This window comes from Melopsittacus undulatus, chromosome 6 (genome assembly GCF_012275295.1).
Source record: "Melopsittacus undulatus isolate bMelUnd1 chromosome 6, bMelUnd1.mat.Z, whole genome shotgun sequence".
In the NCBI taxonomy this organism is placed as follows: Eukaryota; Metazoa; Chordata; class Aves; order Psittaciformes; family Psittaculidae; genus Melopsittacus; species Melopsittacus undulatus.
The window spans coordinates 73,968,965-73,982,915 of NC_047532.1; the positions used below are offsets into that span (position 1 = coordinate 73,968,965).

The following is a 13,951-nucleotide window of genomic DNA, read 5'->3' on the forward strand; positions in this document are numbered from 1 at the left end:
AGCCTACAAGGAACATTTACCTTCAGTCGCTGCTCAGCTGCAATCATGCTGTAATAAGCACAGCACTGCTCTGGGGATACCATTGCTCTGATCTCTTCTTCTGTTGGTAATCTGAAATCTGGCTTTAAAACCCACCAATTTGAGTCCATCCCTGAAAAAGGCACAGATCAAACACCAAGTAGTTTCCCACAGATGTTGGATGCCATCATAATTCTAACTGTATTTCAAGATTTGGTATCCTGCTACAATGCTAGCAAGAGGAGCAAGTGTGACAAATCCGTAACAGACCACTAAAAGCAATAGGTGTTTTTGTTCTGCATTTGTCCAACCAATACCCCTAACTCTGTCCCTATTTTATCAACAAAATGTCGCATATTCATGCATATTCAGTGCAGAAACTGCATTCTAAAAGCATTTAATTTACCTTTCACTTCTTCAAACTACTTTTCTCCAAGAACACACTTTGTATTACCACCTGTTTGTCATTATGTATATACAAAAAGCTCATACAATCGCAGAATGGCTCGAGTTGGGAGAGACCTGAAAGGTCAACCAGTTCTAACCCCCTAACACAGGCAGGGACACCTTCCACTGGAGCAGCTTGCTCCAAGCCCCTGTGTCCAACCTGGCCTTGAACACTGCCAGGGATGGGGCAGCCACAGCTTCTCTGGGCACCCTGTGCCAGCGCCTCAGCACCCTCACAGGGAAGAGCTTCTGCCTAAGAGCTCATTTCAATCACCCCTCTGGCAGGTTAAAGCCATTCCCCCTTTTCCTGTCCCTTGCACAAAGTCCATCCCCAGATTTCTTGTAGGGCCCCTTTAGGTATTGGAAGAAAAGTCAGAACTCAGGCTCTCAGAGCACTGTTAGATCCAAGAAGATAGGAAAAGCTTCTAGTGGCATTTTTTGCTTGCAAACACAACATAGCCATGCACAGAGGGAAGGAAATGTGTATGTGTTGGTGTTGTCCATTGTTACTTCAGGAGTAAATCATTGCCCAAATGGGAAAAAAAAAGTCTAGACTGCAGTCATGTTTCACCATCAAGCACACCTGTGCCAAAAAGTACACATTTATAAAAATGGGAACAACAACAACAACAAAACCCTATCAGATTACTTAAATTCTTCAAATAGATGCTTTCAGAAATTGTTTATCAGGAGGAGGTTTTCACAGAATCACAGAATGGTTTGGGTTGGAAGAGACTTCAGAGGGATCCAGTCCAAACCCCCTGTAATGAGCAGGGCCAAGAAACTCCAAAAGCAGCAAAGAATGGCTGACCACCACATGAGATCTTTACCTGTGCGTTTGAAATCAGCACAAAGCTTTAACCGCTTTCGGATGCTGCTCTCTGAGTGCGAGGGAAAAGCCTTCTTGATATCTTCCATGCGAATTCTCCGAGGACGGTCTCTGCTTTTCCAGAAGAGGCGATAAATAAACACCTACAAAACAAGACTCATTTGTGATGTCTGAAGAAAGAATGCAACAAACTGGCAGACAGCACAGACAATAGTGTTTACAATGACTACTTCAGACTTCCTACTTAAGACCCCTTTTTTCTTGTGAATTTACTTACTGGAGTTTTCCAAGCCACATATCTGCTTCAGGTTCAGCTATTTGTGAGTATCAGATGAGGAAAAAAAACCTGTTTTGAAATTCTGTGTGTTACCACATTAGAAATATTCATGCTTTAGTACAGAAACTTGAACTCTGAGTACAGCAGGGATTTTACCACTCTGCAAGTAGCTCTTGAGTTATAATTCTGAACTAAGCTGACAATAAGTTACTTGAAGTGTTTTCAAAAATCTGAATTTATGGATGTTTATTTGAATAGTCCCTGACAGTCCCAAAGCTTAACTACGTCATGACCTAGGAAAACAACAAAAACCTATGAAGCAACTCTAATTATGTGGAAGAAAAGAAAAAAAAACTGCAAAAAATACCCCTTATTGCCTCTTAGTAACTGTCATTTTATCTAGCATAACCACTTCAAAGTTCATTCTAATTTCTTCAGTTTCCTAGACTTTATATAATCGTATAACATTTTATTTTAGCCTCTACCATATAATTGTCAGATAGGATGCAAATAAACAGAGGAAGCATGCTATATCTCACTGCTTATATGACAATCAAAATGATCTGTATGGTTAACCTCCAATTCTTACTGTGCTCTCATCTCACAGCAACAAGAGGAAAGGGAACCACAGCAGGGCAATGAACACCTCAGGATAAAGCTGTCGACATGAAACCCATACCTATGTCATGGGCTTTCTCCAGAGAACCCTTAGATCTCCAAACTGCGTCTTTTCACATACCTGCAGAAAATCTCTGATGTGGGTGTTAGCTCGTTTAGAGTTGGGACCAGGTACTTCATAAAGTGGGCACTCCTGACCAACTACAAAAATATCCACTAATTCTCGAATATAATAGCCTTGTCGTGTCCGGATAATCAGGAAATCCGTTTCAGGCATCTTATGTAGATAGATAGGTGCCCGGAAAAGGTTGTTTTCAAATGCCTAATCAGAGAAACAAATCAAAGTTTGAAAGTCAGGTATTGATAAAATTTTCCATAACTCAACAAAAAAGATCTTCACAACAACCAACAGTCATTTCAGTGGTACAGCCTCCTTCATACCACAACGTACACAGGTGTGCAGTCATAACATTCCTTCATTATGCAGAGAATAACCAAGGAAGCACAAAAGCATAACAAAACCTAGAACAAATGCAGAAAGAGTTTGAAGGACTCTTTGGACTAACCTTTAAGGAAGTGCTTTAAAAGGGACAATAAAAACATACAAAATGCTCCAGGTACACTGCCCAAATCACAGAAGGCAAGGGCTGGGACTGGGAGAATGAAGAACCACCTGCTGTAGAAGATCAGGTTCAAGATCATCTAAGGAATGTGAAGGTGCTCAAGACCATGGGACCTGACAAGATGCATCCATGCATCCCAGGGCAACTGGGGAATGTAGATGTCAAATCATTATCCATCATATTTAAGAAGTCATGGCAGTCTGATTGACTGGAAAAGGGGAAATACAACTGCAACATTCAAAAGGGAAACAAGGAAGACCCAGGGAACTACAGACCAGTCAGTCTCACCTTGGTGCCCAGCAAGATCACAGAGCAAATCGTCCTGGAAACCATACTAACGCACACTGACAACAAGGAAGCGATTGGTAACAGCTAACATGACTTCACTAAGGGCAGATTGTGCCAGACAAATCTGGATAAGGCAAGAACAACTGACATCAACTACCTGGACTTGTGCAAGGCATTTGACACTGGCCCACACAATATCTTTGTCTCTAAACTGCAGAGACATGGATTTGATGGATGGACCACTCAGTGGATAAGGAATTGGCTGGATGGTTGCACTCCTAGAGTTGTGCTCAACAGTTTGATATCCAAGTAGAGACGAGTGATGAGTGGTGGGGTCAATATGCTGGAGGGAAGGGACAGGATCCAGAGGGACCTGGACAGGCTGTAGAGGTGGAACCATGAGAGCCTCATGATGTTCTGTAAAGCCAAGTGCATGGTCCTGCCCCTGGGTTGGGCCAACCCCCAGTATAAACACAGGCTGGTGGGGACTGGATGGAACAGCCCTGAGGAGAAGGTGTTGGGTAAGGAGAAGCTCCCCATGACCCAGCTTCAGTGTGTCCTTAAGCCCAGAACCCCCCCATGAGCTGGGCTGCACCCCCAGAGAGTGAGCAGCAGTTCAGGGAGGAGATTCTGCCCCTCTGTTGTGCTCTGGGGGGACTCCCCCTGCAGTCCCAATCCAGCTCTGGGGCAACAGCACAAGAGGGACGTGGAGCTGTTGGAGCAAGTGCAGAGGAGGCCATGGAGATGCTGTGAGGGCTGGAGCAGCTCTGCTCTGGAGCCAGGCTGAGAGAGCTGGGCTGGGGCAGCCTGGAGAAGGGAAGGCTCCTGAAGGGGAGACCTTAGAGCAGCTCCAGTGCCCAAAGGGGCTGCAGGAAAGCTGGAGAGGGGCTTGGGACAAGGGCCTGTAGGGACGGGACAAAGGCCTGTAGGACAGGACAAGGGGAATAGCTTTAACCTGCCAGAACAGGGGAGACTGAGATGAGCTCTTAGGCAGAAACTCTTCCCTGTGAGGGTGCTGAGGCGCTGGCACAGGGTGCCCAGAGAAGCTGTGGCTGCCCCATCCCTGGCAGTGTTCAAGGCCAGGTTGGACATAGGGGCTTGGAGCAACCTTCCAACCAAAATCTTTCTATGATTCTACAGTGATTCTAGGATATGCAGAAGAACACTATAACCACAGAAACCAGCCCAGGGGACACACACACAGGTGGGAATGGGAGAAGGCAACAGAAGCTAGACTGAAGACTTTGCTCAGGAATGGAGGTTGTAAGAACTTAACCAGAAAAGCATAGAGCAGCAGAGTTCAGCATTTAAAGGTAAGAAAGCTTAAATTAGCACCAAGGAGGCACTAGACTGAGTGTAACTGGAAAGACCATCCTCTTTTATAAGGGGTTTTCTCTACCTGTAGGGCTTCCACTAGCCTTACCCACTTCTACTCTCCCACACAACCTTTATCCACATTGCAAAGCTTTCCTGAGATGGCCCTTGTCCTCACTTCAAGCTTTCCAGAAGTCCTGTTTTATTCAAATGAAGTCTTCTCAGTCTTGAACCACTAGTATTGCCAGTTCTGTGATGAATCTCTAATATCAACCTTCACCTTACTTTTTTTCCTGCATAGACAGAACTATTGCTGCAGCAAGAGCAACTAGCATTACATGATATTTTTACATTTATCATGGATTTGTAAGCAGGTGGTCTTTACAATATTCTTAATTCCTCTCCTAATCTCAGCTGTATGTATTTCAACAACAGAGGAATGCTCATAAAAGCAGAAGTCTATAAACCTGACTAGTAACTGGCATCCAGCAGACAACTAGTAGTGCAATTCTCAGAAAGTACACATAAGATTTTGCTCATTCAACCTGGAGCATGACAAGTCTGTGTTTTTTATACCCTCCAACACCTAGGTTTTCTATACCTTCCGAACATTCAAGCAGTTTTGACCTTCCACTCAGTCCTCTCGCAACAGTATTTATAATACCATTCTGAAGCAAAGCAGCAAAGATTCACTTCCTGCAATACCTATTGTTCCTACAACAGTTTAAAAAACCCACATACAACAGAAATTAAAAAAAAAAAAACAAAAAAAAACCCCAAAAAAAAACAAACCACAAAGCAAGAACTGAATCATTATCAGTAAACAAGAAAAATAAACTGGAAGGGAAACTGAATCTGAGGTTATTTGGAAGTGCAGCATTATTAAACAGGGCACAAAACATTCTGCCTATTACTCCATGTTAAACTTTTCTTTCTTATGCTTGCTTTTCTTACCTGCAGTAACTGGCCTGGATGCAGAGAACCCAGGAACGGAGAAGTGTGGCAGTAAACAGTCTCTCCATATTTGCAATCTGGAGCTCCAGGATCTTTGCCAGGTTTCTGCAATGTGCAATGAAGGTGTAGTGAGCACTCAGCAAGAGGCAGAAGAAAATCACTGTCCAACAGTAAAACCTGCATACTTACCCTTTTGTAATAGTTTTTAATCTTTGTTGCCATGCCAACCTGCATCATTAAAGGGGCATTTTCCTCACTGTATTCAGCAAGGATGAGATCTCCATCCTTGCCAGTTAGGTCCTGTGGTGTGCGCATGAAGAACATTTCACCCCCACCAGAAGCCTGACGTTCCTGCTCTCTCATCTGTGCTAGCAAAAAAAACCCATGTTAAGAAAACAGCCCATCAAACAGATCTGCTGTGCAAACAGAGCCACAGCCGACTTCAAACACAGAGAAAAATAACTCTACCTTGGCTTTCTTTTTTATGTGCTTCAGTAGAGGTTGCACAGCATGAGGCCCTGGCTGGGATAAGGCACCAAAAGAGTATTTCTTCAGGGGAGGCCGATGAAACTGTCGGAGCTTCATAGGACCCATATGGGTGGGAAAGAATGGCTGGCGAAGTTCTACTGCTGGGATAGAGTGCTAACACAGGAACAAAATGTGCAGTAAGAATGACAGCTATCATCTCAAAACCAAGATCATCCTACTAACCCTTATATGACAGAACCTGATAATATTTTTAGGTCTGTTAGCAGTGACACTAGTGCATTAAGATTCATTTATCATCATGTCGCTTTTTGACAGAAAGTGATTAGTCCATACATAAATCTTTCCTTTCCATACAGAGACAATAGTATTTTTACTACTTCAAATGATACCCAAAGAGAAGACTTTTTAATTAACTAGAAGCATGCAAAGGCATTATCCCTACCACTGGGAACGAAGTGCATTCAGAAGTACATAAATATTTCCTATTAAAGAAAAGGCTGGAATCATATGAGGTTTTAGAAGGGCTCACTTAACACCACATTGAAGGAGGCAAAAAATACTACATCTTCATCCAAGGCCAGTGAGCAGTGCTTCAAATTCATCATTATCTCTATTATTTTTATAATATCTAGATTAAAACACCACTAGTAGCAGATGTACAGCCTCACCTCTTGAATATTTGAATCACATTCCGCCCTCCTACTACTGCTTCAGAAAGAAGAGCACTCCAGAGACAGACCATAGAAATGTGTGGCAAGTACAACACAGTAAGACTTAGCACCTAAACCTCAGTTTGATGGGGCAATCAAGAAAAGTTAGTTCAAACTCATTAAACTTTTAGTTAAACAATATTAAAAATCTCATGAACACTTAACTGTCCTGCTGTAATCTAAATTCTGGTTTTCTACAAATCCTACATACTCTCAGCTAGAAGCCTCCTATCAAGACATTCATCTATTTTTCTATAGTGAACACTACTATGACTACCTGAATGATGTTGCCTCCGAAAGTTCCTCGAAGGCCCTGCTGTTTGGGGTAGTAAAACTCATCGTTGGACAGGTTCCAGGGATCTTTCACCTCTGGCTGAGACATGTTCTAATTCAATTTTGAAACACAGAGGGAGACATGTCAGAAAGAAAAAAAATGCCCCTTCCACATCATTCCAAACCTGCAAAGTGCTAAAGCTTATGCTGACCTGCTGTGGTTCTTCCTTAATGACACCTGTTTTTCCCAACAAGATTCGACTCTTCTTTAGAGAAGATTCTTTCTTGTTCTCCTTGGATGGAGAGCTCGAAGTCATTTCTTCCTTTTCATCAGGAATTTCTAAAAACACAAGCAATCATACTGCAGGGTACTTGCCGTGGGGTATAGAAAACATGGATTTGTTATTTCCCGCAACCTCCTCCTGACCTGCAGCTTGATCCAGACATTTTTGCCTTTATGTTCAGTTTCCAAGCTGACTGCCCTCCTGCACTCCTCCTGCTTTTTCCACACTGGTTAATATGAAACATGTTCAACAAACAGAAAAGCTCCATGCTTAAATCTCTACCTTATCTTCTTCAGCAGTGAGTAGATTTGAGTGGGAAGAGAATATTGTGGGGATTGGTTGGGCTATCCTCTGCTCAACACAAAATTTACCAATAAACTAATAATAAAAGTACAAGAAATAGCCAACAGTTCTGCCAAGGTTATTCTAGAGTTGAGAGTCAAGGCAACAGGAGTGCCAACGCTGCTTCACAACTATGTGTACAAGTAATCCTTTTCTTCCCCACATATATAAAACACAAAAGTGAGTCTAAATCCAAAGATAATATGGAGTTGAACCCAAAAGGGATTCCTCAAAAATTCCAAGAAAGTAGCATGAATTTTAAGATAGCATTTGTGAAGCATGGACTTTCTAAGTACAGTTTTCACCCAAGATTCAGGGCCTAGTGACATGGGCTTGGTAAACACCAATATACATATATATACATGTATATGCTAAGTGCTTCAGACATCTTTCCGTCAGTTCGCCTTTTTCCTTCCTTCGCATTTTCTTAAATTTCAGTCTTGCAAATGAGTATGGGTCTGTCTTTAACAAGCTCAAGTTAAGAGTGATTTTCAATGTTGCTGGCTAATGCCAAAACATTCCAATCAATAAATACAGAAATTCTTAGACATGACCCCCTTTCCTGAGGAAGGAAATGCAACCCAGGCCATACAACAGTGTAGCAAGATATGCTTAACCTTAAATTACATAGGGCTGCTTGAAGGCTGATAATCTAAAGAGACATCTAAGAGAAAGTGATGATTTTAGTGTCCAAAGAAGAGAAAAATCTCTCCAGCTTGCAGCAATACAAGCAGGGAATACATTCAAATCGAACTTCAGGAATATTGACTAAGTCTGTAGCAGCAACAGAAATGCTAACAGATATTATGCAAAGTCATTGCTCCTATGTGCCATTACCATAGCCTGAAAGAGGCTTAAGGAGTCTGTTTCTTCAGGCTTTGAATACAAGCCATGTTTGAGAATAGCATATGCTAGTTTGTGGTTTACTTCTCCACCTTCCCTCTTCGAACCAACAAGCATGCAAGTAAAATTAACTCAGTTGCTTCTAAAACACACCAAGGGTCAGATTAATCATGTCAAAATTAAGTTTCAGGGCATTAAAAGTTCTACTCTGTTGTTACTGCTTTTAACTCGGGAGCTGAAAGTCTATATGACACCAGCATTGTCTTCTGCTGTGGCCTTTGATTACTTGCAAAACATCTTCAAAAGCTAGAACAAAGAAAGACTATAAGTATTGCCCCAATCCATTTATGTCCATTACACTGTGACTATAAATCCTTCCTTCCATTTATCTTTTCCTATTTGAGCCAAATTTATGGATGCCATAAACATACCTAGAATTATGTTTTCATCATTTGGATCAAGCGTTAAGACAGGGGGATACAAGTAGGTTTCCATTGCCTGATCATCCCAGATGATATTGTCTTCCCAACGGCCATATACTAACTCTTCATTATCAATTGGAAAAATAGAGTACCAGGTCTTGTCTTCATCCACAGAAACTGAAACAATCGTAAAGTAGAATCCTTAAGAGTTTTATACACTACTTTGGCAGAAAACCATTTCAGAACTCTTATTCTCTCATCCTTCCCTGTCTTTCAGGGCTTCCTGAGCCAGGATCCCTAAAAGGTAAAAGAAAACTCTTAAAGCAAAAAGGAAGCAGAGCCCCAAGTCTCAGCTTTACCAGCCATTTGAGATTTTGCTCCATTGAAACACAGAGAATCTCCAAAAGTTGACTATGGCCTCTAACAGGTTATAAAGCAAACGAGTATCCCTTTTATCTATACCTTGTTGCCAAAAAAATGACCCTGCTATTCCACAGAACACAAATCTGTATAATACAAGTCTGTATACAGAAGCATGTGTCACATGCACCTATTCATAGGCCAAAGATTGACATCCTTATTACCTTGCTGTTCAGGGGTTTGCTTTTCTTTGCCCTTTGCTATACCTAGGACTCCTGCTACATTTGGTTTCTGTACTAGTGGAATTGGCGGATTGAGCAAAGAGCCACTGCGGTTCAAACCTAGAGAAAAGGAAAACAAAAGTAAAGTGAGCTTGAGTGGGAGGGTTAGGGGGAATTGCACTGTCTTAAATCAGAACATGGGGGTTGCATGGAGAGCAATGTTTAGCCTGAAACAGGATGGGCCTACTGCTCATATCAAAGAGTGCCAATGTGTCATTAGTATGGATAAGACTTCATAGAATCAACGACTAGTATGATTTGGAAGGGACCTTAAAGATCATCTAGCTCCAACCCTGCCATGGGCAGGGACAGATTTACAAAACACATTCACCCACAGCTTACTGAAGTCTGCAGCCTCTTGGAAGTTAGGTTTGGCTTGCTTTGCATATGCAGCATGACAATGGATAACATGAATTTCTACATGGTCCCCATAAAAGTGAAAGGCCTTAAGTAGACAGTTGCTATTGACAGAACTGTTGTTCTGGCCTCTGGCAGAGAAGTCTTATGTCACCATCACAAAAAAAGGATGATCAAGCAGATCTCAAGGAACTGTTCTGTGGAAGCTCCTCCGAGGGCAGACCTACTCACCTACGCTCACATATGGCTTACATCACTTAATACTTTTAGAAAGCATGAGATGCAACACATGTTAAGACACCAACCATGTTTAACATGTTACTGTAGCTTTTGATGGGACTCAAGCACAGCAAGCCCAGGCCTGAATAGCAAAGGCACAACCGTGCTGAAACAAAAATTGCTACAAAAACCTATCTCCAATTCACCTACCCAACTCAGTGTCTTGTATTAATAGCTGAACAGTAAAGGATTGATACTAGTAACCAATAAAGATCTGACATTCCCATCAGATTTTCCTTGTGGAAGCAGGGTAAGATTTAACTGATGATAAACATTCATTCTACACAAGCAATTGAATTTTCAAATCCACCTCTATCTAGAAGTCTAAGGCTTATAAGAACTGTTACTTCCTATCTAGGAAAAAAAAAAAGAGTAACATTATTAATTGAGAGTAAACTTCAGAAGATTTTTTTTCACAATTCTTCCAGCTAGAAAAAAAAACCAAACAAGTATATAAATTCCATTGTCCTATAAACAGCAGACATCCTAAGTGCGGCACTATTTGATACCAGTGTAGGTGATCTAGCATCTGGTATTCCCCATGGTGAGAAGAAAGCCATAGCTGATATTCTCTTTAACAGAAAGGACCAACTCTGTTCTCTGAAAGACAGCAAGAGTCTCAAAATTCTTAGCAGAGCTGTGATTTTCAAAAAAAACATTCCCTGACAGGAAGAATTATGTTCTTTATTTGAGATGAAATCATGCAATGGGTCAGCTCAACTACAGCAAGTACAGTTCAGATCAGACCACCGGTTACCTTGTTGGGCATTGTATGCAGTAGCATTTCTAGTCATGCTGGATGGCAACCAGCCTGCCAGACTTGCTCGCTGTGTCTTAGTCCCTTTGTGCTTGACATCTTCTCCATTCCAGATAACATCATCCTCCCATTGGAGCTGTGTTACCATTAGGAAGTGCTCATCAGCTAGCAGATCATCCTTCTCATCCATCAACTTTGTGTCCTGGAAGGAAAGAATAATTGTTTGAAGATCTGAACTGACTTTATTTTCAAACTAAAGGAGAAAGATTAGAAAAGTTTCAATTTTGCACAGTGCACAACCATCCACTGGCCCATCACCAAGCTCTCATTGTGCAGCAATCTCCTGTGCCACAAAGATCTCCACACCTTCCCTTACTATTCCCCTCTCACCTCCTCATCTGTGTGGCCCTTAGTTTCCTCCTCCTCCTTCTTCTCTTTCAGCTTGAAACCATAATCAAATCCACTGCCATCTTCAGGGATTCCCAGCATGTCATACCAGAGCTGTGCTGGCCCATAGCGCCATTCTGCCACTTTCGGCTTGGTATCTGTTACTTTATCTGTATCACCGGCTGACTGGGAAAACTTTGATTCCACAGGTGCCATCATGGTAATCTGAAGCACACCAAAGGAGGGAATGGTTACACTACTGGTCTAAGTGTCAGTAAGAAGTTCCTTCCAAGTTTCGAAGCTTATTCTCGGGAGAGAAAAGTATTTCTAAGAATTGCTTTTCCATACTTACTAGCTGCCTTAAGAATGTTCTGCAATTAGACTTCCAAGAACACAGAGATTTCTTCTTGATACAAAGAGGATAAACTCTCCTACTGATCCTGTACCTAGGATGGAGCCTTCTCAGTAAGAAGCAATCATCTGAAGCCACTGACTAGTATCTGTAGAAGGGCTTCTGCAAAGCTGGAATACAAGCCAACCCTGTCCTCCAGTTTTACTTTGGAGGAAAAGCTCTTTATTCTAAAAGTTGCTGTCCAATCCACTGCTACCCCCAGCACCAGCTGGCGACCCTCTCTAAGTCTCAGATATCCCACCTCATCATCTGAAAGGCACTGCTCAGGAGGGGGAGGAGCAGCAAACTCATATTCCCAAGGAGATTTTCCTTCCATTCCACTCTCAACTACAACTTCACCCTCCTGTATCTGCGTTTCTTGTGCCAACTCCCGATGTTTCTTCTTGCGTTTCCTTCGGGCACTACGCCAAACCGATGGAACATTCTTTCCAGGGCCAAAGAGACGCAGGAAACGCAGTACCTAGATTAAGAAAAAAACAAAAGTCAGAGAAGAAAAAAAACCACTGTGGAATGCTTGTCTTTTCATCACCTGAAAAACAGTAATGAAAAAGAGCACTCTAAAATTCAGAAGCTTGGCCGGTACCACAACCACAACCCCCAATGCAATCAACAATCTTTTGGCTATACTTGAAAAAAAATTCTGATCTGTTTGATGGATCCTTCCTTTTCAAAAAGATTTATTCTTAATTTCAGACACAAATTCAACAGATGGAAGAAAGTCTGCCTTTACATAGTGAGTATGTGGTAAGATGCCACATGGAAATAATTATTTTCATTTTGAGCAGTCCATAATCTTGAAAAAGACACATGGAGATTCAAGAAGAGTTGAAAAATTATTAGCAAAAGAGATGAAGCCAGAAAACAGTTATAGAAGCAGAGATCTCTTAAGCAGCCAGATAACAACAAATACCATTGTCCAGAAAGAGTACACTCATTTTTATTTCCATCATAATGCAGGTTCCCTACATGCATACTTCATACCTCCAGCACCCACACTAATAACAATTACAAACTTTCTTTTCTGTTTCTAGTACAATTATGGTTGCAGGTTTTCAAGCACTGACAACTGTTTCTTCAGAGCACTCTCATGAAGACTGAAAGCATTACTCACAAACTAACTGAAAAAACAAAGATTTGTAGGAAGACATCCTATTAGTGTCCTCTGTCAATCCATTACGATGATTCCCAAAGGGAATAAAGTTTATGCAGCCACTCTGTCCATCTCTGCCCACATCTATGTTATCCTTCTTCCCAAAACTCCCCCAGATTACTTCTGAACCCTCTGGCCAAGACAAAGGACAAAGATCTCAGACATAGGCAAGCTGCTAACAGTTTAAATCAAGCACAAAAGTCTGCTTCTCCACCTGCTATTTTAAGTGGTTTCATCAAGAAAAGCTCCTACATTAACATACACATTCTCACACACCAGCCAATCCTCATAGCAAAATAGAGAGGATTTCAGGCTTTGCCAGCTCTAGTACTCAAGACTTAACTACGAAAAGTGCTCAGCATTAACAGCTCGCACTGATTTCTACACCCATTGGGCATGTTCAACACCAAGCCAGTCCCTGATGTAATATGTTGAGCAGCAAAGAAATGAGCACACCAACTGATACAAAATACACTAGCACAGGAAACACCAAATTTGCAAAAGCCAAGGGAGCACTCAGAAGGATAACTTCTGTGCTAGAGCCTCACCTAGATTTCTAATAGACAGAGGTTAGCTAAATCATTAAAACATGCCATTAAAACTGCTGAACCCATGACAATTATGCAAACTACTCAGCTGCTTAAATAAAGCCTGTGGTGGAGGCACCCAATGAAACTAAGTTATCCTGGCTCCCAACCATCTGTTTGACAACTATAAGCATGTCTTTATTCTCCTTCCCCTCCTACCTTTCCTCTCGACAGCTTTAAAAATCTCAAAATAATTACTGAAATATATCCACTACATTTGGTATTTGGTATTATTTAGGAAAGTATCGTATTGAGTTTGCTTTGTGCAAGAAATGATCATTCTTTCAGCCAGCTTGTTGTCGTGGTAATTTCTGATCTACACTCTGAGCAGTTACAAAGGAGGATTAAATAAAGGATACAGATCATAAATGTGCTCTTTTAGAAAGAGCACACCAGGTTCAGGACAGCATGAAAGGAGGAGCAAGTATTTGACAGAAAAAAAAAGCAGACAGATTAGCATTATGGTTTTTAATCATCTGGCAAAAGTATTCTCTACTAACTCAAAAAAACAATTTTCAAAGATAAAGATACCTGTGCTTTTCAAAGATAAAGATACAGTCTTACAGAACTGCAAAATACTATTTTACACCCTGATTTATATGATGCTTTTTAAGAGGCTCCTGTAAATGGCAGGAAAAGCGTTGCATATT

General features: G+C 41.5%; 1 protein-coding gene across 2 annotated transcripts in view; it reads right to left on the reverse strand.

Moving 5' to 3' along the window:
* The window catches only part of TAF1 (TATA-box binding protein associated factor 1), a 32,665-nt gene that overhangs the window by 15,657 nt on the left and 3,057 nt on the right, over positions 1-13,951 (reverse strand). For both annotated transcript variants that reach the window (XM_031048229.2, XM_031048228.2), the window contains exons 6-18: positions 11,806-12,024; positions 11,156-11,377; positions 10,766-10,967; positions 9,316-9,432; positions 8,741-8,908; positions 7,053-7,180; positions 6,845-6,952; positions 5,837-6,010; positions 5,558-5,731; positions 5,369-5,473; positions 2,311-2,511; positions 1,296-1,437; positions 21-151 (exon numbers count right to left, since the gene is read on the reverse strand). In XM_031048229.2, coding sequence (XP_030904089.2) covers positions 21-151; positions 1,296-1,437; positions 2,311-2,511; positions 5,369-5,473; positions 5,558-5,731; positions 5,837-6,010; positions 6,845-6,952; positions 7,053-7,180; positions 8,741-8,908; positions 9,316-9,432; positions 10,766-10,967; positions 11,156-11,377; positions 11,806-12,024 — 2,091 coding nt within the window. The remainder of the gene's footprint in view (positions 1-20; positions 152-1,295; positions 1,438-2,310; positions 2,512-5,368; positions 5,474-5,557; positions 5,732-5,836; positions 6,011-6,844; positions 6,953-7,052; positions 7,181-8,740; positions 8,909-9,315; positions 9,433-10,765; positions 10,968-11,155; positions 11,378-11,805; positions 12,025-13,951) is intronic.